The sequence below is a fragment of the Cebidichthys violaceus genome, unplaced genomic scaffold (assembly GCF_023349555.1).
Source record: "Cebidichthys violaceus isolate CVI_PGR_0920_01 unplaced genomic scaffold, fCebVio1.0.p SCAF_9, whole genome shotgun sequence".
NCBI lineage: Eukaryota > Metazoa > Chordata > Actinopteri > Perciformes > Stichaeidae > Cebidichthys > Cebidichthys violaceus.
The window spans coordinates 12,494,812-12,514,791 of record NW_027176975.1 but is presented as its reverse complement, the minus strand read 5'-3'; the positions used below and the strand labels follow the sequence as shown (position 1 = coordinate 12,514,791).

At 38.5% G+C, this 19,980-nt stretch overlaps 5 protein-coding genes across 7 annotated transcripts; 2 read left to right on the top strand and 3 right to left on the bottom strand.

Moving 5' to 3' along the window:
* Positions 1-1,722: 1,722 nt before the first annotated feature.
* Positions 1,723-4,794, bottom strand: LOC137867238 (uncharacterized). 2 transcript variants are annotated; one of them, XM_068703730.1, is made up of 7 exons: positions 4,496-4,794; positions 4,220-4,423; positions 4,029-4,099; positions 3,771-3,944; positions 3,595-3,692; positions 2,849-2,914; positions 1,723-2,763 (listed from the first exon to the last, which is right to left on the bottom strand). In XM_068703730.1, exons 1-7 carry the CDS (start codon positions 4,687-4,689, stop codon positions 2,620-2,622), a joined length of 951 nt encoding a protein of 316 aa, XP_068559831.1. In that variant the 5' UTR covers positions 4,690-4,794; the 3' UTR covers positions 1,723-2,619. The 2 variants fall into 2 exon arrangements, with proteins under 2 accessions (XP_068559831.1, XP_068559832.1); XM_068703731.1 differs by having other exon boundaries at positions 4,220-4,394.
* A 1,081-nt stretch (positions 4,795-5,875) lies between these two features.
* On the bottom strand, positions 5,876-7,687 carry cox6a1 (cytochrome c oxidase subunit 6A1). Its single transcript, XM_068703434.1, has 3 exons — positions 7,561-7,687; positions 6,293-6,435; positions 5,876-6,189 (listed from the first exon to the last, which is right to left on the bottom strand). Exons 1-3 carry the CDS (start codon positions 7,667-7,669, stop codon positions 6,100-6,102), a joined length of 342 nt encoding a protein of 113 aa, XP_068559535.1. The 5' UTR covers positions 7,670-7,687; the 3' UTR covers positions 5,876-6,099.
* Positions 7,688-8,656: 969 nt separating this feature from the next.
* asgrl1 (asialoglycoprotein receptor-like 1) lies at positions 8,657-10,726 on the top strand. Of its 2 annotated transcripts, none has more exons than XM_068702855.1 (8): positions 8,657-8,730; positions 9,225-9,305; positions 9,387-9,470; positions 9,562-9,648; positions 9,733-9,783; positions 9,879-10,018; positions 10,171-10,286; positions 10,391-10,726. In XM_068702855.1, the coding sequence occupies exons 1-8, from the start codon at positions 8,721-8,723 to the stop codon at positions 10,542-10,544; spliced, it is 723 nt and encodes a 240-aa protein (XP_068558956.1). In that variant the 5' UTR covers positions 8,657-8,720; the 3' UTR covers positions 10,545-10,726. The 2 variants fall into 2 exon arrangements, with proteins under 2 accessions (XP_068558956.1, XP_068558955.1); XM_068702854.1 differs by having other exon boundaries at positions 9,378-9,470.
* A 2,964-nt stretch (positions 10,727-13,690) lies between these two features.
* pla2g1b (phospholipase A2, group IB (pancreas)) lies at positions 13,691-15,058 on the top strand. The gene is made up of 4 exons (XM_068702856.1): positions 13,691-13,798; positions 13,948-14,104; positions 14,182-14,309; positions 14,774-15,058. The coding sequence occupies exons 1-4, from the start codon at positions 13,735-13,737 to the stop codon at positions 14,896-14,898; spliced, it is 474 nt and encodes a 157-aa protein (XP_068558957.1). The 5' UTR covers positions 13,691-13,734; the 3' UTR covers positions 14,899-15,058.
* Positions 15,059-15,273: 215 nt separating this feature from the next.
* Positions 15,274-19,335, bottom strand: prkab1b (protein kinase, AMP-activated, beta 1 non-catalytic subunit, b). The gene is made up of 8 exons (XM_068702853.1): positions 18,974-19,335; positions 18,578-18,717; positions 17,324-17,493; positions 17,135-17,228; positions 16,867-16,981; positions 16,421-16,554; positions 16,234-16,302; positions 15,274-15,539 (listed from the first exon to the last, which is right to left on the bottom strand). Exons 2-8 carry the CDS (start codon positions 18,698-18,700, stop codon positions 15,462-15,464), a joined length of 783 nt encoding a protein of 260 aa, XP_068558954.1. The 5' UTR covers positions 18,701-18,717; positions 18,974-19,335; the 3' UTR covers positions 15,274-15,461.
* Positions 19,336-19,980: the final 645 nt, after the last annotated feature.

The window sequence follows — 19,980 nt, the reverse complement described above, 5'->3', positions numbered from 1 at the left end:
CTTTACCAACATGACAGACGGGATATAAAATTGCTCAAATTAACACTGATGGAAATTATGTTTTAAATATCCATTTATTCATTTTCAGAGTCACAAAATGGATAGAAGTTGCATATACAATGCACGTGTGAGGTCTTTGTTGGACAATAAAACAGTAACTATGAGTACAGTTGCTTTTATTAGAGACATGCTACAAAGAGCTTCTCCCTGAGTCCTTTGGCTTACGTGCAGCGATCACTGGGAAGGTGGTTATTTCCTTCATTATAGTCGGCCTTGGCAAAGCACATGACTGCTTTCCTGTCACACTCACAGATGAACTTCTCACAGGAACCGTCGTCAACTAAATAACAAAGAGAGAGAAGAGCAGCAGTCGAGTGAAGAAAAAAAATAAAAATGAACCACACCATTTTTTTGTCCCTCATCCACATACTGACAACTCAATATTAAAGATTTCATTGGAAGTGTTGTAGAATGCTCACTCAGGCAGGTGACGGTCTTGTTGGTCCCGTCACACCTGTAGCTGTATACTTTAGTGTAGGGGCTGTCCACGACCGGCACGCAATCGCCGTGTCGCATGGCATCACCGTTGCAACAAAATTCAATTCACCTCCATTGTCTTGGAGTGACTGCAGGAGTCTCAGAGGACTATATTTGACAGCCTTTGTACACACAACTAAAACGTTTGCTTGCAACAGCACCATTAGAGGCAAGTCAGAAAATGTGTTTTGTCTTATTGTGATTCAACCTTAAATAGGAAACAGATCATCATACACATATATACCATCAGCAGTATTACCTGTCAAGATCATCTACAGGTGTGCCAGAGCCTGCTAGCCCACAGTAGCAGCCATAGTCAGCGTAGTCCCATGCCGGCTAGCTGTCAGGTTGAGTGCAGAGGATCATCGCCCTAAACTGCAACCATTTTTTTCTATACAGCACTATGGGACACAAAGGAGACATCTCAGACAAAGCTAATTCCCATCGCAAAACCACCATGACATAAAAATACCCCCGATGCCGATCAATAAGAAGTCCGTGAGGGTTTAGGGATGTCCCACTATCAAATCGTCAAGTGTTTGAGGGCTCTCTGGCAGACATTTTGAGCCCTTTATGAACCCTTTCTGTAAGTCAGCATGGTATGACTTTTTTATGGAAGACTCTATCATTACCCTTATTTTGTCAAACTATATTAGGACATTTTATGTAATACTATATTAAATTATAATTTTATAAATTTTTTTCTGTATTGCTATACAATTATTTTTTTGTGATCTTTTTATTGCACACTATACTATGATTTTTTCTTCGTTTTTTACATTAGTTTTGCCTCTTTTAATGCATACTATACTAATATATTTTTTATGATTTTTTTTTATTGCACACTATAGGACATTGTTATGACATTTGTATCCATACTTTAATATGACTTCTTTGCCATTTTTAAGCCTTGGGTTCAATATTTTACGAGAGGGTGGGACTAAGTACAACAGAACACTGAATAATGTATTTTTAGGAGACCAAAACGGATACAATTCTAAACGTCACTGGAGTTTAATAGAGTGAAGACAGGTTACAGATTAAACTCAAGTTTTATATTTGATTTGTTTTCTGATTCACCATTTGTTTAAATATATGGCCATTGTATGTCTGAACAACAAAAGGACCACAAACAACTTTCCTCATTTATTAGAAAGATTTGTCTGAATATGAACCAATGACATTTTCTCTAGGCATTTAAAGAAAGAATGTAGAAAGACCTTCCATCGTGTAAATGAAGAGGCAGCCTTATAATTTAGAGCAATACTGGTTATGTCTATTGCAATGAATAAAGTGCCATATGCCACATGAATTAGTTTTAAATTTTTTACTTCACATTATCTGTAATTCCACAATGTGTCTAAATCACACACACAAGGCAACCAAAAAGTGTTCTTGAATAGCTAAGTTACCTGATCTCAATCCAACTGAGAATGTGTTTCACTTGCTGAAGAACAACATTTGTGAAAAAAAAAGTCACAACAAAGGATTTGCAACCAAATATGAAATATTATGTAAACAGTTCCTAGACTACTCTTCGGATGTGGGTGTAGGTTCCCCCGTATTGAACTAATTAATTGTTTAATTAATTCATTTTTAAATCCAATGTGCTGGAGTACAGTTAGTGTCAATGCACAGTCATTTAATTGATAATGAAATTCTTCTTGGGAACAGGGCTTACACAACGCCTTCACAGAGGCGCCACATCTTCATGACACTTCCCTGAAGTATCACTTTGTGGTAACTCTTGCCGAGAAACTTTCGGGATTGAAATAACACGTTGTCAACTAAAGGGAAGATTCCAATACTGTCAACGTCTGCTGACTGCACTAATAGGCCCTATGTGCTGCTGCATGTGTAGAGTTGCACAGTGCAATACTGCAACAATAAGAACGGGTACAACACGTATTAATGGCAAAATTACAAAAGACATTGCTGCCCCATTGCAGTTAACTCCCCCGAGTTTATATGATAAAGTATGTGACTGAAGCAATGTATTACAATTGTCAGACCAGGAATAAATAAAACATTGTTTTAACATATTATGATAGTGAGATAAAACATTAGCATTTCTTTGCATGGTCACAGCAGCTGCTTATCAAGTAACAAAATTTCTTTCTCCATCTTCCTCATTTTAAGTGCTCTGTATGCCATCTGTTGGTCACGGTTCTCTATCTCCTTCTTGAGGTAGCAGCAGTAAAGGGTTCTTATATCTTCTGTCTGCCTCTGCAAAAGAAATGAAACAACACTTGAGCTCGTATTGTTTTTATTCTTTGTCACTACCATAACCCACCACTGAAACAAAACTCACCACAGCACTTCTTCTACTGATTGTAGCACAAGCTGAGTTATCCCTCTCCTGGAAGCTCTGCACATCCTACAAAAAATAACTTCTATATTGTAAGTGTTCAAAAGACAAATGCCTAAAAAAACAACCCTGTCTCCTACAAAATTACGCATGGAACTAAACTGCACTCTCAATTACTTTCCAGAGAAACGTTGTTTTCTCCCAGATTATGGTTGCAGTTTGAAACAGTTTGAAACACATGGTCAATATTGTAAATGAAGAAAAAAAAGAAGGTAAAAAACTACTTATATATAAATACTAACTAACTAATAACTACTAGTTAATTAGTTCAAGTTCAAGACCTGTATTTGTCCCAGAGGGGCGATTTGATCTGACGCAGTACCAATAAAAAACACAGCGCAAGACACACAAGATAAAAAACACTCATAACTACACACACAATAAAAACACATATAAATAGAAGAGTTAAAGGTGAATGCATAAAGTAAATAAGTTAAACTGCACATTTAGGTAACAAAAGTACATGGATCACGCAGGACACACCTGACCCACCCTCCTGCCTACGCTGACTCATTTGAAACCTGTTTGTGATTTGTCAAAAGCAAACATAATCAACAACAAAATACAATACAAAATACATAATTCACAATACAAAATACATAATTCACAATGCAATGTGGTTGTATGGGAGCATATTTTTTAGGAGACAGGGCTGCTAAAAAAAAAGAAACGTGTTCAGCAGCACTTACCCCTTCAAAATGAGTGTCACTGACGTCTGTCTCATCACTGCTCAGGCTCTCTGGTTCAGTCTTTGTTACAGGCAGGAGGAGGACAGGATGGCCTGAGACTGTATGGGTGGGGCCCAACATGGAGTTAGATGAGGGGAAATTCCTTCAAGTTTCAATCAGACTACAAGTTCACGTACCACTAATAAATGAGCTGTCGGATCCAGTCAGTGGCTCAATACAAGCACCTCCTGGGAGAACCTCCACTCTCAGCCTGTTGTCTTTGTGCTGTAGCACATCCTCCTCTGCAGAAGTCAGCGACGGCGTTGCTGACCCCCCTTCATTCCTCATCACCTCGACCTGTCTTCTTTTTGCTGAATGAGCACAGACTTGAGAGGTGAAACACTCCCCTGGACATTATTATGATTGAAAATGTAGACGTGCAAGAACAAGGTTACCTGTTTGCACAATATTTTTATGTTTGACTTTCACTTGCTGCCACGACCTTTTGTAGCCGCTGTCCGATACCCTGGGAAGTCGTGAAAAATGTGTCAGTGATGGTGAAATTATTGGAAAGTCCAAATATTAGAGTGACAAATATTTTAAACCAGGTTTAATTAGACACACTTATGTGAATAAATATTCTTACATGTTTATTTTATCAGCAATTCTCTGCCAGGCTTCTTCTCTCAGTTTTGAGGCACTGGTGGTGTTTGATTTGGCTGTCAATATCTCTCTCTCTTCTTCATACAACTTCAAAATGAGTTCCTGCTCTTTAGAGCTGAAAAAATGTGCCCTCTCCTGTTTTCTCATCATCTGGAAATCTATTTCAAAAACACAAAAAATAAAGGACCTGTTTGCGAGTGTAAATGATTATTGTTTTTGTATATTTTAGGTTATGAGATCATGAACAAGGTCTCCTCACCTCGGTCTGTGTTCATTTATAATGATCCGGGTTTCGGCGTGCGATTGCTTTCCCCTTGTGACCGAGCGGGTGCGCGCAGTTATCCGAGATGTTTCAATGCTAGATTTAGTAATCAAATCGTTACCCACGGTCGTCAAACGGAATAAACCCGATCGTAATAAATAGTACAGTTTAGTCAAGGCACACTTCAACATTAATCAATAACTGTCCAAACGACGGAAACGGATAAAAGACAACCGATGTTATGAAGCTAGTTATCAGCTAGCTTTGTTAACCCAGGATTTTCTAATTCGGCTTAAGGCGCGTTCACGTGAAAGAGGTGGAGTCTGTAACAAAGAGCGAGTCACGTGAAACAGGTCTACATCATCCTACTAGATATTTACCATTGTTCCACACAAGACATCTCGTGTCAATGCAATAAATACCACTATGTGAAATAACAGATGACAGTAAAACTGTCTGCTGTGAAAAGGACCTATTAGGCTTTAACTGTGTTTGATGATTATTTGCCTCCACTGAATTCACTTTATTTCCAATTTGACATTCAGCCTAAGCCTTTTCCCCCCAAAATATAACATTTATAGACAAGCTTTAATCAGTGTGTGCAGCTATGAAAAAACATTTAACACTCAATTGTGAAAAGGCACATGAATACAAAGGCTGGTAATTCTGTCGCATCATTGTATCCCATTTACATTTTTTAAAACAATTAGGTGAAATGTTTCCCACCTTCACAGGTGTGAGGGAGGGAGATATCAATCATTGTATGTACACGTTTTCAGTCCTCGAGGCCAAATCAGCCATATGTGAAATTGCCTGTATGAATGAACAAAGGGTCAGCGGGGACTTTAAATAGCTAATAAATGAAAAGGTGCTATACACACACAATTACAGCATTTCTATTGCCTCTCAAGCTGTAACCGCCACCGTACTGCAGACCAGCAGCCGAGGGAGCCAGTGGGGCACCCTCACATCGACAAACATGCACTAAGTGTGCACAGCCGGCCAGGCTATGTCAACAAAGCAAGGAGAAGCTCAGATAACACACAAACATGAGGGAGAGCACCTTCGTTCACTGCTCGGGTAGACAATACTGAACTAGATCTTTAAATAGCAAATTCTTGTTTGCTGCTATATTAAGGATCTGAATCCTGTATAGTGCACCTTTAAGTAGAAAGTGAGATTGGAAAGCTGCAGGTGTTTCAAATAATATTTACTATGGCTCCATTGTGTTAATGTTCTCAGTTAGCCATGGCAGAATTCATCCATCCTTCATTTATTTATTATTTACACCTATGTTGTTACTGCTGGGACCTCTAAAAATGTTTCCTGTGCTTAAATACACTGGAGGTGAACAACACAAAAGAAATAAAACATGAATTGAGGTAATAATAGTTACTTTATTTATGTTGATTCAGGATCAGTCTGACATGTTGCTCAATGGTCCAGAGTAAAAGGAACTGTTGGTTCAGGTGCCCCATGTTGAGAGCACAGAGGTAAACACAACAAAAATGAAGAGTAAACTGTAAATAAAAGTGTGGTCCAGTAACAAATGCTGAGGAAGGACTGGTCCCAGTACCCGTTAGGAGGTCTGGAAGAAGGGTTTAATCATCGTGGCCCTCATAGCCAGCAGGAAGAGCATTCAAGTGTGGATTGTGGAAAAGGGATTTGTTGCCATCTCCCCAAGGGAAACGCTGTAAGAAAAAAAAAAAATGAATGCAACACATAATCCAGTAAAAATATAGACAACTGTGTTATTTTTTTAATGCAAATAATTTATGTTGCATGAAGCCAGACCTTGCTGCGAATGCGAAGGTGGGTGTAAGGGACAAACTCTGGCTGTTCATGGGAATGCTGCTGCTCTTTCAGGTACATGTTCAACATGCACACCGCAACACCAGGGAGGGCAACCACAAAAGAGAGGATCTTCCATGTCTTGGCTGGAAGAGACAGACAATTATTATTAGTTTGACCAAAAAATAAAAAGCAATCTGAAATCCAATCACACAAAACATTAAGGATAAATGTGTTTTTAAGACAAAAGACACTTTCTTTAGTACATATGAAAGTGAAGTTTCATAATGTATTAAAACTGAAACCACCATTATTTAATGTTAGACAACATAAATGTTAGATAGGGGACCTCACGCTACTACCCAGAGTGTGCGCTTTACCGGAGTTAAAATGTGGAATGCCATCAGCTTATATCTTTGGATGCTACGAGGCTGTACACTGTCTACTGTCAGCAAAAGACAGCAATGTGTGATGTAAAATATTTTCTGTATAACTAAAGAAAAGTCACATAATCATTTAACAACAGGTTCTTCATCAGTTCCAGCAATCATTTCCATCAAAATACACATCAATGGGAAATGAATGGTAAAAGTTATTACTTACTTATTACTTTTTGATTTAATAAATGTTTCGTGATCATGTACATGTCATGGGAATTATACCACTTGCATTTTATCTATCTATCTATCTATCTATCTATCTATCTATCTATCTATCTATCTATCTATCTATCTATCTATCTATCTATCTATTAAAAAAATGCTACCTTGGGATGCTGTTAACTTAAAACTGATATTCAAATTAGCCTTTAAAAGATATAGGAGCAGCATCTTACTAGCTGGGTTTTAATAATGTGATAATTATGAGTACTATTATTATTATAATTGTATATTTAAATTGCAAGTATCTATTGACCTGATAGGACCATGTTTTTGCTCTTTAGCTCACAGGACACATTATTCGTGACCCTGCTCCACTTCCAAGCCATATAAATAGCAAATTTAAGTACATGTAAACTACATTAAGACTGCACGAGTCACGTGGATGTTTCAATGAAGTGGCAGGCTGACATTACAACGTCTTTAGGTTAGAAAGACAATATTTTGAGCCGCTTCTTCTACGTGTTGTCGGCTCAAGGATTCAAAAGCTACTGCTACTGCAACACCGGCTAACGTTAGCTCAGCAAGGTCACTGTCAAAACATCAGACGTTGTAGTAAAAATAAATAAGATTAAATACAATCAGGGATTTAAAATGACGCGCTACAATTACCTGCTTGCTCGCCGTGTCCGCCAGCAGCAGCAGCGGCAGAGAGCTGACGCCGGGTCTGGGTCAAAGAAGACCGTAGCAACATTTGAGAGACGCGTCCGACAGCAGCCATTTTCCTTTCTAAGAGTCTCAGAGACCGGAAGGAAGTCAAATTGATTAGAAGTGTCACGTGGAAGTCAGACAGCTCCACTAAGCCACCAAGCGGTGGGGATGCATGTAAGTGAAGTTATTTAGAAAGTAGTCACTGAAGTAGGTTGCAATTAATATTAAATTCACAAATTGCACTCAATTTTGGAGGTGGTCAAAGTGTCTTTTGTCCTGAGACAGCAGATAGTGTGTACAGTTTGTGCTTTATAACACAAGGCAGAACAGTAGAAAAAAGGTACTGTTGGCTTTGTGATTGACAGATAGTCCATAGTTATGTTGGTCCTCTTAGATCAGTCGGGATAGAAGAGTCTGGTAGTAAGAGACACTGATGCAAAGACACTGATACTGTTTTGTGTCCTCGACTTGAGGTGATCTCTATGAATCATCTGTATCTAACAAAATGTGAAGTTTCCACTGCATATTCTAAAGCAATAGTTCCAAGTCTCACAAGGACTCAGTCACAATTACACCAAATAGAATTATGTTGATTTTTGGGATATTTTTTATATTTTTACTTTCTTTCTTCTCCAGGCCTCTTAAACCAATCAAAATAAAACAATCTTTGAAAGGAAAATCACTATTTGAATGAAATGCACCTCGTAGATAAAAGATTGCAAGAAGACATTGCTTTGTATAAAGTCACAAGTAAAACAGGTTCTAAGGTATGAGGAAGCTGGTTTTCACTCACAGGCATATATAGTGGTAACTCAAACCTACAATGACAAAAAGAAGGAAATTCATTTTTATAATGTTTGTGTCACAATTTTCAATCCCAACATTCTCTTGGTCTTTTCAGCTTAATTGCCTACACATCAGGAAATCATCTCACACATCATATAAAACGGAACAAACTCTTATTTCCTGTTTTATTATGTGACCGTAGATAATAAATTATAACTGAATGATTGCAGACACATTTAAAATTGTGTGTTTAAGGTGTTTCTCTTTAAAGGGGAGGACTTTGTGTGATCTCATGATCAGAGTCCAACCAGAGAGATTCTGAGATATTCTGGTTGATGAAGGAAGGTAAGTGATTAATGTTCACTTTGTTTGTTCTTGAAATGACTTTGCAGTAATTCTTTATCATTTATATTAATCCATAACTGTGTAGAAATGTGCATCAATCACTGTCGTGCATATACAGATAACACCATCAATTATACACTGAATAGTCAGGATATCAATGAAGACAATGCTTTTGTATCATAATTTAAATTTAGCAAAGCATTTAGTAAAATTAGCTGCATGTATTCGAACCCGTTTGTGTATCATACAGTATATAATGTCAGAATTCCCTTTTATTTATCAAGCCATTAATAGTTAACATATTAGGCTTGAAAACAAACAAGGGAGATTTAGTTGACCTATTTGCCAAGACTATGGACTGAATACTTTATCAGTTAAGTTCTCTTACAATTTACAAATGAGAGCAACATAGTTGGACATATGATTTTTTACTAACTGCATTAAAAAGTAAAAAAAAAAAAAAGTCTTTTCCAATAGAATCTGCTCGTTTTCAGTAATGGAGTCTCAGTATCATCAGTTTGGGCTGACTGATAACAGCTCTGTCCGTGGAGAGCACAAAACGACTGTACAAACCGGTAAGAAATGTACATGTCTTAATTTTGATCCAATAATGTCAGATGTCACCTTAAACTATGAATAAATGTCAGTGTTTGCAGGTATGAAGAAGATAGTGGTTTGTGTCCTCTATGGAGTCTTGGTGCTGCTGCTGTTGATTCTGCTGATGGTCATTGGGATAAAGTGTACGACTTTAAACTCAGTTTTAATACAGTTTTTATTGTAGCTAACTCACACCATTTGTCTTAACATATAAACATTTTTTGCATCTTAAAGTCTCCCAGTTAAATAAGGAAATAACCGATGTCAAACTCAACCTTGAGAGAATCAGCAATGGAGGAACAACCTCATTGTCCAGTTCAGGTCAGGAAATGGTTTTCAGGTCTGGTTTTGATGTTCAATCGATGCCCTCATTACAGCTTTTGTTTTATTGCTTCCAAACCTAAGATGCAACAACTGCGCAGGAGGTCCCCTTACCGAGACTTGTCCCAGTTAGAGGTAAACACTGATTCCTTTAATATCAAAATTCACTCCCCCCCCCCCCCCCCCCTTAAACAGGCTGTCTTGACTTGTCTTAATCCTCATCAAACCAGGAACATGTAGGGAAGGCTGGGTGTCTTTCCAGACAAGCTGCTACCTGCTATCCACCACGACCATGACCTGGAGCAAAGCAGAGGAGCAGTGCCGAAAACACAGAGGACACTTAGTGGTTCTGAATAATGTTGCGGAACTGGTGAGGTTCAAGTTTACATCAGTTTGGTTCCATACATTTTAAATGGCGTTGTCTTTCTGCAACTGAATACAGGACTCTGATCAGGAGCACACATACCCTTTCTCAGAACAAACAAAGGCCTCAAATAACCTATTGCTACTTTTGATTCCTAGGACTACATTTCAGGAGTAGTTAACATCAAATATAGCTATTGGATTGGACTGGTGGAGCGAGAACATGAGGGACACTGGAGCTGGGTGGATGGAACCAACTTCAATTCAACCCCAACGTAAGAGCTATAATTTTTTTTATTGAAAATAAAATAATGTTTTGGCATGTCAAATTATAAGTAGCATATTAATTGTTTCTCAGCCTTTCACCGTTTGTGTTCAGGTTCTGGGATAACGGTCAGCCTGACAACTGGGACTACAGAGAGAACGGAGAGGACTGTGGGCAGATTCATGCTTCTGAGAGACGCAAACGCAAGATGTGGAACGATGCAGACTGTAATCTGTTGTATTATTACATCTGTGAGACAAGAGTGTGAGAGACAGTGAACCTTTACCAACATGGCCGATTTGATATAAAATAGCTCAAATTAACAGTGATGGAAATTATCCATTTAATTAATGAATCCATTTATTTATTTTCAGAGTCACATAATGGATAGAAGTTGCATATACAATGCACATGTGAGGTCTTTGTTGGACAATAAAACAGTAACTATGAGTGCAGTTGCTTTTATTAGAGACACTCTACAAAGTGCTTCTCCCTGAGTCCTTTGGCTTACGTGCAGCGATCACTGGGAAGGTGGTTATTTCCTTCATTATAGTCGGCCTTGGCAAAGCACATGACTGCTTTCCTGTCACACTCACAGATGAACTTCTCACAGGAACCGTCGTCATCATCTACCCACAGTAGCAGCCATAGTCAGCGTAGTCCCATGCCGGCTAGCTGTCAGGTTGAGTGCAGAGGATCATCGCCCTAAACTGCAACAATTTTTTTCTATACAGCACTATGGGACACAATGGAGACATCTCAGACAAAGCTAATTCCCATCTCAAAACCACCATGACATAAAAATACCCTCGATGCCGATCAATATAACTCTCAAAGTCATCCTGAATGGTTTTCTACTTCCGAGCACTCACAGGCTGTGTGGCTGAGCAACAGGATGAGCATGGAGTGAATCAGACGCATCTTGCAGGTGAAGATGTGGAATGTAAAGCTAAAGCCTTATATTCTCTTTCTATCCCACCCCAGCAGCTGCAGCTTGTGAGCAAACGGGGCTGGGTCCAATCACCAAATAGTGCCATGATGGTGGTTGAAAGGCCGCAGAGAGTTCAAGCTCTGTGTGTGTGTGCATGTGCGTGTGTGTGTGTCTGTTACAACAGTTTTCACCTCAAGCTGACTAGTACTCCTCATGATGGGTAAACTGAATCTCAGGTGTAAAAATAGTGGAATGGCCCTTTAATAATTCTGATCTCCTTGTTGACTTGAATGTTATCCTCTACAGTAGTGCCAACCCATTAACAGATCTTAACACTAGGATCGGTTTGTGCATCTGAAGCTAAACTTTAGTCTGAAAACAGCTTTTTTCTCTCTCCACTAGCAGGGACATGCGGTCAGGGGAGGCAGGTGAGGCTAAGTAAAAAACAAATAATGCTAAAATAAAATAAATATCAATATTTATCTATTGATCTGTGCTATAAATGTAATTTCTGTATGATTCCGTGCCTCACTTCAGATTGCGCAATCCCTCACTAACTGGGTTGAGCGCGTGCCTTTTGCTTTCTCAATGTTTGTCACCACTGTAATATTTGTAGACACTTTTATTATATGTCCTTTCTTTACATAGAATAGGTAATGTATTTCACGTATGTGTAGAACATATTTAGTGTTGCTGATCTGACATTAAACCGCAGTGAAAAAGCACAGAGGGGAGGCAAACAGTACCTCTGCCTCAAAGAAGAGGGCGTGCGAGAGCTTGTTATGCTTGTTCTGTCGTTGCTCTTCTTCTACACTTTTCTTCTTCTTATATTTTGCTTTGACCACAAAAATGTAAGATTCTATATCCAAGCTTAAAAATGTCTCAAAAAACAGGGAAATATGACCAAATCAACAGCAATTCAACGTCGGACAGGTAAAGTAACCTTTTATGTGTTTGTTGTTCTCTTTATACATCCGGGGTTGTTACACAGATTATCGCGGAATCTCACGATTTTCGCGGGTGGCGCCCGCGAGCGCTCCGCTTCTGAAACGCTCCCGGTGGAATCAAATATGTGCCTTACCTATGTGTGGGTAAAGAATGCCAATATGAAAAACATCCAGTAGTCAATGTGCAAGCTGCCAATTGAATGGTGATTTAAGCTTCTCTATTGGGTTCATATATTTGTAAATCTGACTTATGTAGTGTCAGTGCCTCACCAGCCACGAACCTCTCCACACGTCCAGAACAAGCACACAGCATATGCTGAAAGGTATTCCACTGGAGATGAGCGAAAAAGAGCGATTTCTCAACTGCTGCAGCAAACTGAGCAAGTTTTTTTCTTCTCTTTATAAGAGTTTGATATTGTTGTATAGCAACATGTCAAGAATTGTCTTTATTCTTGTTCTATAATTTCATAAATACAACACACTATAGTATTTGTATATATAATATAACTATAAAACTTTATAAGATGTAATATCAAATAGCTTTTGCGGCTCCAGACAAAATTTATTTGGTGGAAAATAGGGAAAAATGGCTCTTTGAATAGTAAAGGTTACTGACCCCTGCCCTAGACCTTAATCAGGGAACTTAACACCTATATTGATTCCTGACCTTGAGGGGGTCCTTTTTGGCCAATGGCCAAGAATCACCCAATCTCTTAATCTACACTATACATTATGCAACATGTATACATATAAAAACAGTATGCATACACAAACATACACATATACAGACAGACACACACACACTAATGCTTGTTACATACATGTTTGGTTCATTATTAAAATAGTTTGTGTCATGTTTCTGGTGTATATTGTTTTCTTTTCCTAAAGTGACCCAGCTTGGGCAATGTGCAGTGGAAAGTCTTGGGAAGTGCTAGCTATTTACACAGCTGTGTGTTGGAAACTTATGTTAAATTCAAATCCTGTTTAGAGAAGGTAAAAGCAAACATGAGTGAGGACAGAGTGAACCGAAAGGAAAGACCAAATAGATCAGGAAATATTTGATTAGGATATTTAAAAAATACATGTGAAAAGATCAAAAGGAAATTACAAAAAAATGTACTGCCTAACCTCCTATATTGACTGAATATCAATCAGGCTTCATTTACGATTGGACAGCTGATGTGCAGTGACATTCAGTATCAAGGCACTAGTGGAAGTTGTAAAATGCTGTTCCAGGTTCACTAAAGGTGATGCTGAAGACAGAATCATTTCAATGAAGATGTCAAATAAAAGAGATTTTGTGAGAACAAAGCTTAAAGCTGTCAGTCTTCTTGTTTGCTCTTGCTTTTGGCTGCTTCTCCTTCGAGATAGTTGGGTCTAAGAAGAGAAAACATAAAATTGATTATATGTTTTATTGTCACACCTGTAAAATAAGGTGTTAAATACAGGCTGAGGTAAATGCAATTCCCAAGTATAAACTTTAGAACAAGTAGCTCATTTAAAGCTCCCACCCTCTTGTCACTCTCTCTTATCTCTAGTTTTCTCTCACCTCCTGTTATATAAGAACAGGCTGCACCAAAATGTATGTTCTTCTGACTGCAGCCATGAATCTGACAGCTCCTCTGCTGCTGCTGCTTCTCACTGGTAAGCTTGAACAAGCTGTCAATATGTAAACATGTGCTGTTTGTGAAATTGTCTTTATTACTCAATTCATAACCGTTCTTTTAAGGATATGTCTTTTCTGATTTATCCATCATATGTTCCTATTTGTCTGCCTCACATTTCTTAACCAGCTTGTACAGCCAGTGGTGCGCTGCTGCCCAAGGCCTTATGGCAGTTTGGGAATATGATCCAATGCGCTCAGCCTGGCGTGAACCCTCTGCAGTACAACGATTACGGCTGCTTTTGCGGCTTCGGAGGAGCGGGAAGACCTGTGGATAAATTGGACATGTATGATGCAAACATTGGCCAATTTAGTTTTCATCAATTTAACAATGAAAGTAACTTGAGGTCTCCTGTATTCTTAGGTGCTGTGAAGTTCATGATAAATGCTATAGCGCAAGCAGAAAGGCTCCTGGATGCACGGCTATTGTGGACCTTCCCTATGTTCTTCTCTATGATTTCACCTGTTCAAATCAACAAGTGACCTGCTCAGGTAAGAATGTGACCCCACTATCATGGCTTGTCCAACTCATTTAGACATCTAATTTGACATATTTTAAATTAATCTTTGGTGAAATTCTGCAATGACACTGTTAACAATTACAACAAAAAAACTTGATTTTATAAATCAAGATTTTGGGTGGATTTCATTGACTGGTTAACAGAACAGCATTGACTGTAGCTGTACTGTATAGAAGATTAAACAAGGCTGCATCTGTGGCCCTGTGTGTACTGTACATACAACTGTATTTAAACAGCTATATATAGGTATTATACAGCCGGGGAATGAGGTTTGATTCCCAGTTGGGAGTACCTAACTGCAAACAAATGCTACCCTATACTGCAGAGCACTTGCACACTGGTACTGTACTTACTGATAATGTGAGAGAGAGCTTCATGTTACTTTATTATTGAGCAGCTATCTGTCAATTTCCTGACTCAACTCTGTCTCCGCAGCTACCAACGATAAGTGTCAGGCTGCCGTGTGCAAGTGTGATCGGGTGGCGGCTCACTGCTTTGCTCGGACTGCATACAACCCTGATAACAAAAACCTGGATCCCAAAGTCCACTGTGTCAAATGAGTTATCCAATCCATAAAAACACACAAGAAAGGGTTGGATTTCTAACCTATTTCTTTTCTAATTTCTTTGTAATTTGTACACAAAACCAGATGTAAAAGAAGTTTGATTTTGTACAATACCATCAGTTTGAATTAAAATAGGCAAGTGAGATTCAGTTGAATTCCAGCCTCTGCATGTCCTTGTGTCTGTTTGCTCACGTATGGAGAGCTTGTTGTGTAGCACAGGTAGCAGTAGTGCTTATTGCACCATTATATTTTTCCAGCCACAATTCCTGTTCACTTAAATATGTAAAGCAACACTCGAGGTGGGTTTCCACTTACATCTGTTATAAGAAAGAAAGCTTTAGGTTATGGTTCAATCATGAATTAACATACATTGTACAGCAACTTTAAATACATTTTATTAGGTGAGATTACAGTATGGTAAAACAGATGTATCAAATGTTTTGAATCAGGGAGATAATTAGTTGCAGTTTTAACAAAACAATGCGAGCAGCAGCTGTGTCCAACAACAGATGAATTATATGAATTTTAAAATAAGAGGCTGCATTATAGCTCTGTGGACTATACTGGCTTGTAGAGAAGTGTGGTCACATATTTCTTTTTGTATCGGTGCGTTGCACTGAGGACCATCACACCGTCCTGAAAAACGACAAGAAGAGTTGTTTGATAAAAATGGGGTATATAGCTGAAGTTAACACTATTCAAGCAGAAATTGTTTGACCTAAAAATAGTTTGCTTTACCACAGAAAATAGGGAAAAGTCATTAAATAATAAGTTTTAGAAGATAAAGACAATTTATGTGCGTTCAAAAGACAGACATTTGTTGACCAACATTTTATGCACGTTGTATGTCGTATGCATGACATGCAGCACATAATTTCAGATCAGTTTGATCAAAATGCATTTAGTGTATTTTGTCTCTCAGACAGAAAAAGTTGATCCATAATTTCCGCCTGATTTCACTGCGAGTGACAACCATAAACTAGATCTACCACCTCGCGGTTGTATGCCTCCACCAACACCGACATGTTGCAGTTTATATCAATGTCTGTCCAAAAAAGTCACTTCATCATTTTATCTTATTAGACAGTTGTGTGAAATTGTCATAATTAGCATGAATTATTGAGTTATGGCCAAAAATGTGCTTTGTAAGGTCACAGTAATCTTTGATCACCAAATTCGAACCAGTTCAAACTTGAATACAACTGAATAAAGAAATTCCCCCCAGGCCTTCCTGAGATATCACGTTGACGAGCATGGACCAGACAACTGGACGGACAACCTGAAAACATAATGAATAAAAAAGCATATATGCTACAGGAGGATCTGTTACCTTGATGGAGAGGGCATACAGGTGATTGAGCATCACATGGTTGGGTTCTGGAAGCAGCGTTGGGTCACACTGATGAGGATTTAGAAAGAGGATGAGTTTGACTAAATTGCATGCTGTCATAACAGGTTCATAAAGTGCTGTACACCACTGAGACGAGCGTGTATTCCAGCATCCAGCCAGTACTTACAGAAATACCCGTGTCCTTGTTGAGCAGCACTTGCAGCAGGTGGGGAGGTAAGTAGGGAGGATGCTTGATCTTGTCCTCTGGCTTGGTCACATATGCATCCTGTAGGTAGGGGCCAGGAGGGGAACTGGACAAATCTGGGGAAGAATGAACACACAGCACTATTTAATACAGCCTAAATCAAAAGAATGACGTATAAAGGATTCCTCAAGGTTCATGCATTAGCAAATGTCATTGACGAATACAATCTACTACTCTAAAAAAGTAATTGTTCAAAAATGTTACCGTTAACTATGATCATTGGCTTTACTGCACCAGATTAATTTTCCCACAAGTCATTTGTTTTAATATGGCACACATTCTAATATTTAAAGTTAATTAAAACTCTCTTCAATAATATCTGGGCAGTCTGAAAGTAGTTATTAATTAATTTTTACAAGTGTCAGTACCTGAGATGTCTGCAGTATCCTCCGAGTCGATTCTGAGAGCGTCAAAGACTTCAAAGTCAGTTCTCTTCACCTGGATGACATTATTAACTGTGCCAGTTTTAGACGTCATCACGGCCTGGGAGAGAGTGTAAACAGAAATTTGATACAGACGCTCGTGAGTGTGGAGTAGGCATTTCTACAAACATGGAAAAGTACATTGGTTATATGTATTATCATTATATATAATGTAAAAAGGTGGATGATCTCTAAAACGTAAGCTTTCACTCACCCCAGTAGGATCTAAGGTCCACTGACCGTCTACACAGAACTTGTACTGGTGCTCTCCCTCTGGCAGGTCCACAATAGCCACAAAGTTGTTCTGACTGTGTTTGAAAGACATTTGCGTGTTACATCTCCATCAGGACACACAGATCCAGGATGTACAATCTGGTGAAGCATTCTACGCGAGTCAAACTACCTTTTGTTGAGAGGGATCTTGGTGGCCCAGTTGTTAAAGGAGCCAGACACAAAAACTTCCTTGGCGGCCCCCGGCCACCTAAACATAGTGGGTCTGTCCTGGGTTGGACTTTTGCTATCACTCTCCAGGTCATGCTGCCAGGCCAGAAATTCCTGTATTTCCTGAGGAGCCTGTACAGCATGATATCAATGAATTGTTGCCATGTTAACAAATGCACCTTCAACCCCTGCAACTGTTCCACAACAGAACACTTCCTGACTGAACGGCAGGCTGAGAGAAAGTTGAGGACGGACTCGACTGGTTTGTGAGTTTGTATGCTTTGGAAAAATAGTTATTTAAAGTATGTTTTCTTGCAAATTCTTTGACTTTTGTCATCTGCGTTCCTCCTCATTGAAAACAGACATAACATATAAGCTTCTTGGACATTTTAATATTTGGTTTCTGTCTGGAGTTTTAGGTAAATTCTTTTAAGATAAATATGTTACCTGCCAATTCAATTTAAAGTGATAGATTAGTGAATAGATACATAATGTATGACTTTGCCTGTACATACAGTAGGCTATGACAGATATTTTGCAAATCCTGTATATATGCAGTCATTTTGCATATTTTATATTTACTGCATTTAACTATTTCAAAATATGTCTTAGAGTTGTATAAAATCATCAACATTTTATTTTTATGAATAAAGCAGCATTCACAAAATAATGAGTGATATTTAATTAATCAATATTTAAATATTTGTATTATATTTGTTATAACTTATGTATTCCCATCTGCAATTTTGCCCAATTTTATGCTAACAGTTTTACTAAAGCATACGAAAAGTTTTTATATATATTTCCTTCCTTCCAGGCAGCCTTGTACTGCATCATCATCACATCATCAACAGCACTGATTAGTTGTTTGGTAAATTTACACTTTAAAAATGTGATATGAAAAAAAAAAACACACAACGAAAACTTTCCTCCAAACTTAACTGTATTTTGCCCCTAAAAAATGGATATAGACTAAAGTCACAACAGGGAAACAGAAAAATATTGCTAAAATGATAATAATAACTGTAACCTACTTTTCATCGTACAACTCTATTGTATAATTACACTGTGTCTCCGACTAATGAGAGCTTAATCAACTGTAAATGTACACATCCAGAGTCTCAAACCTAGAGATGCTCACAAGTCACTTTTCTGCAAGTCAACTCTCAAGTCACTTAAGTGCGACCTGGTCCAACACCCCATCTCTGTTTCATACCTTTGCGTCTTCTCTCTGGAAAAGGTCTCCGTCCTCTGAGTTGTCTATCAGGATGTTGGGACTTGCCTCTTTCCCTCTCTCACCCTGACCCCCACTGGACCTGTCGCTGCTGCTGTTCCCCATCCTGGTGGCATCAAACACTGCAAGACACATATACACACACACACACACACACACACACACACACACACACACACACACACACACACACACCAAAATCAATCTTTTTTTGTATGTCCTGGGGGACACATGGTCGATACCACCAGGAGCCCCGGACGAAGTCCAATGAGCCTCTGAAATACCCGAGTTAACCAGCATATTTCGCTGGTGATTGTTCTTCATAGGTTTCATTTTATGTACCAGCAATACAAGCCTATGATAATGAAAAAAACCCACCTAAGTCTTCCCAGGGGAGGTTTGGTTGGATGTGGTCTTATCAAACGGAGGTCTCTGGTCTCGTGCACATCTGTTCGTGGTTTCTGGATGTGCAAACGTCCCGGTGCTCTTATCGGTGTTGTTTTCGTCTCTGAACGGCAGAAGTTTTCCTCTCGGACTAGAAACACAACCATGAGGCGGCGCAGAGTTCACCGTCCTGCAGACTAACACCAGACGACCAGTCACTTGTTTTGTTTATTCTCTTTCTTTTTCCTTTGACCTACCACTAGAACATTCTTCTAATCTCCCGAGGTCAGCTGTACTTTGTGCGTTTTCGCCATTTAGGGGAAACCTTGATGTGTGTGCGTTTGCGTGTAGTGAAGAAAACACACCTCTTCCGCCTCCTGTCCTCGAGCTCAGCGAGTTTTTGTTTAACCCGATTGTTGCCAACTATTTTGTGGTAACGTTAGCAGATGGTTTACAGAGTTTCATGAAATAACATCAAAGCTGTCAGTGGGTTTGGTGATTATCAACAAATAGGCCAAGTTACATTTACGGCATGTCCTTATAAAATGCAGATAGGAACAATACTGGTTTATTTATGAAGGAATCAGATAGAAAAAAATAAAAAACAAAAGATTCATATGACGAATATTCTTGAAAATATAAACAGGGAGTTGTAGTAAATGAGTGGTTCCCAACCTGAGGGTAGCAGCCCTGCAAAGGGTCACACAGTAAATCTGAATTAACAGGAAAACAGAGTGAAAAATAATTTGCTTTACAAAATTAGTTTAATTCTTTAGATTTAGATTTGTATATAACATGACATCTTCAGTCCTCTAAAAATTATTCAAATACCTACTTTTACCTTTTGATTCACAGCCAGAATGACATTTTGTCAAAATAATTTTTAAATACCTATTCAAATGTATCATTTAAATGATTATTTAAATTATAAATTAAAAAAAATAATTTAATAAATGATTATTTACATATTTTGAAGTATAGATCAGTGAGAGGCCTGTAAA

Coding starts and splice junctions, on each gene's coding strand:
- asgrl1 (XM_068702854.1), top strand. Junction 9,784..9,878: donor GAGACTTGTCCCAGTTAGAG/GTAAACACTGAT, acceptor TCATCAAACCAG/GAACATGTAGGGAAGGCTGG. Junction 10,287..10,390: donor AACTTCAATTCAACCCCAAC/GTAAGAGCTATA, acceptor GTTTGTGTTCAG/GTTCTGGGATAACGGTCAGC.
- pla2g1b (XM_068702856.1), top strand. CDS start 13,735: ATGTATGTTCTTCTGACTGCAGCCATGAATCTGACAGCTCCTCTGCTG. Junction 13,799..13,947: donor GCTGCTGCTGCTTCTCACTG/GTAAGCTTGAAC, acceptor TTTCTTAACCAG/CTTGTACAGCCAGTGGTGCG. Junction 14,310..14,773: donor TCAACAAGTGACCTGCTCAG/GTAAGAATGTGA, acceptor CTGTCTCCGCAG/CTACCAACGATAAGTGTCAG.
- prkab1b (XM_068702853.1), bottom strand. CDS start 18,700: ATGGGGAACAGCAGCAGCGACAGGTCCAGTGGGGGTCAGGGTGAGAGA. Junction 17,494..18,577: donor TCCAGAGAGAAGACGCAAAG/GTATGAAACAGA, acceptor CATGCTGTACAG/GCTCCTCAGGAAATACAGGA. Junction 16,982..17,134: donor GGACCTTAGATCCTACTGGG/GTGAGTGAAAGC, acceptor ACTCTCTCCCAG/GCCGTGATGACGTCTAAAAC.
- cox6a1 (XM_068703434.1), bottom strand. CDS start 7,669: ATGGCTGCTGTCGGACGCGTCTCTCAAATGTTGCTACGGTCTTCTTTG. Junction 6,436..7,560: donor CGGACACGGCGAGCAAGCAG/GTAATTGTAGCG, acceptor TGTCTCTTCCAG/CCAAGACATGGAAGATCCTC. Junction 6,190..6,292: donor ACCTTCGCATTCGCAGCAAG/GTCTGGCTTCAT, acceptor TTTTTCTTACAG/CGTTTCCCTTGGGGAGATGG.
- LOC137867238 (XM_068703730.1), bottom strand. CDS start 4,689: ATGTTGAAGTGTGCCTTGACTAAACTGTACTATTTATTACGATCGGGT. Junction 4,100..4,219: donor ATTGCTGATAAAATAAACAT/GTAAGAATATTT, acceptor ACGACTTCCCAG/GGTATCGGACAGCGGCTACA. Junction 2,915..3,594: donor GTGACACTCATTTTGAAGGG/GTAAGTGCTGCT, acceptor TATTTTTTGTAG/GATGTGCAGAGCTTCCAGGA.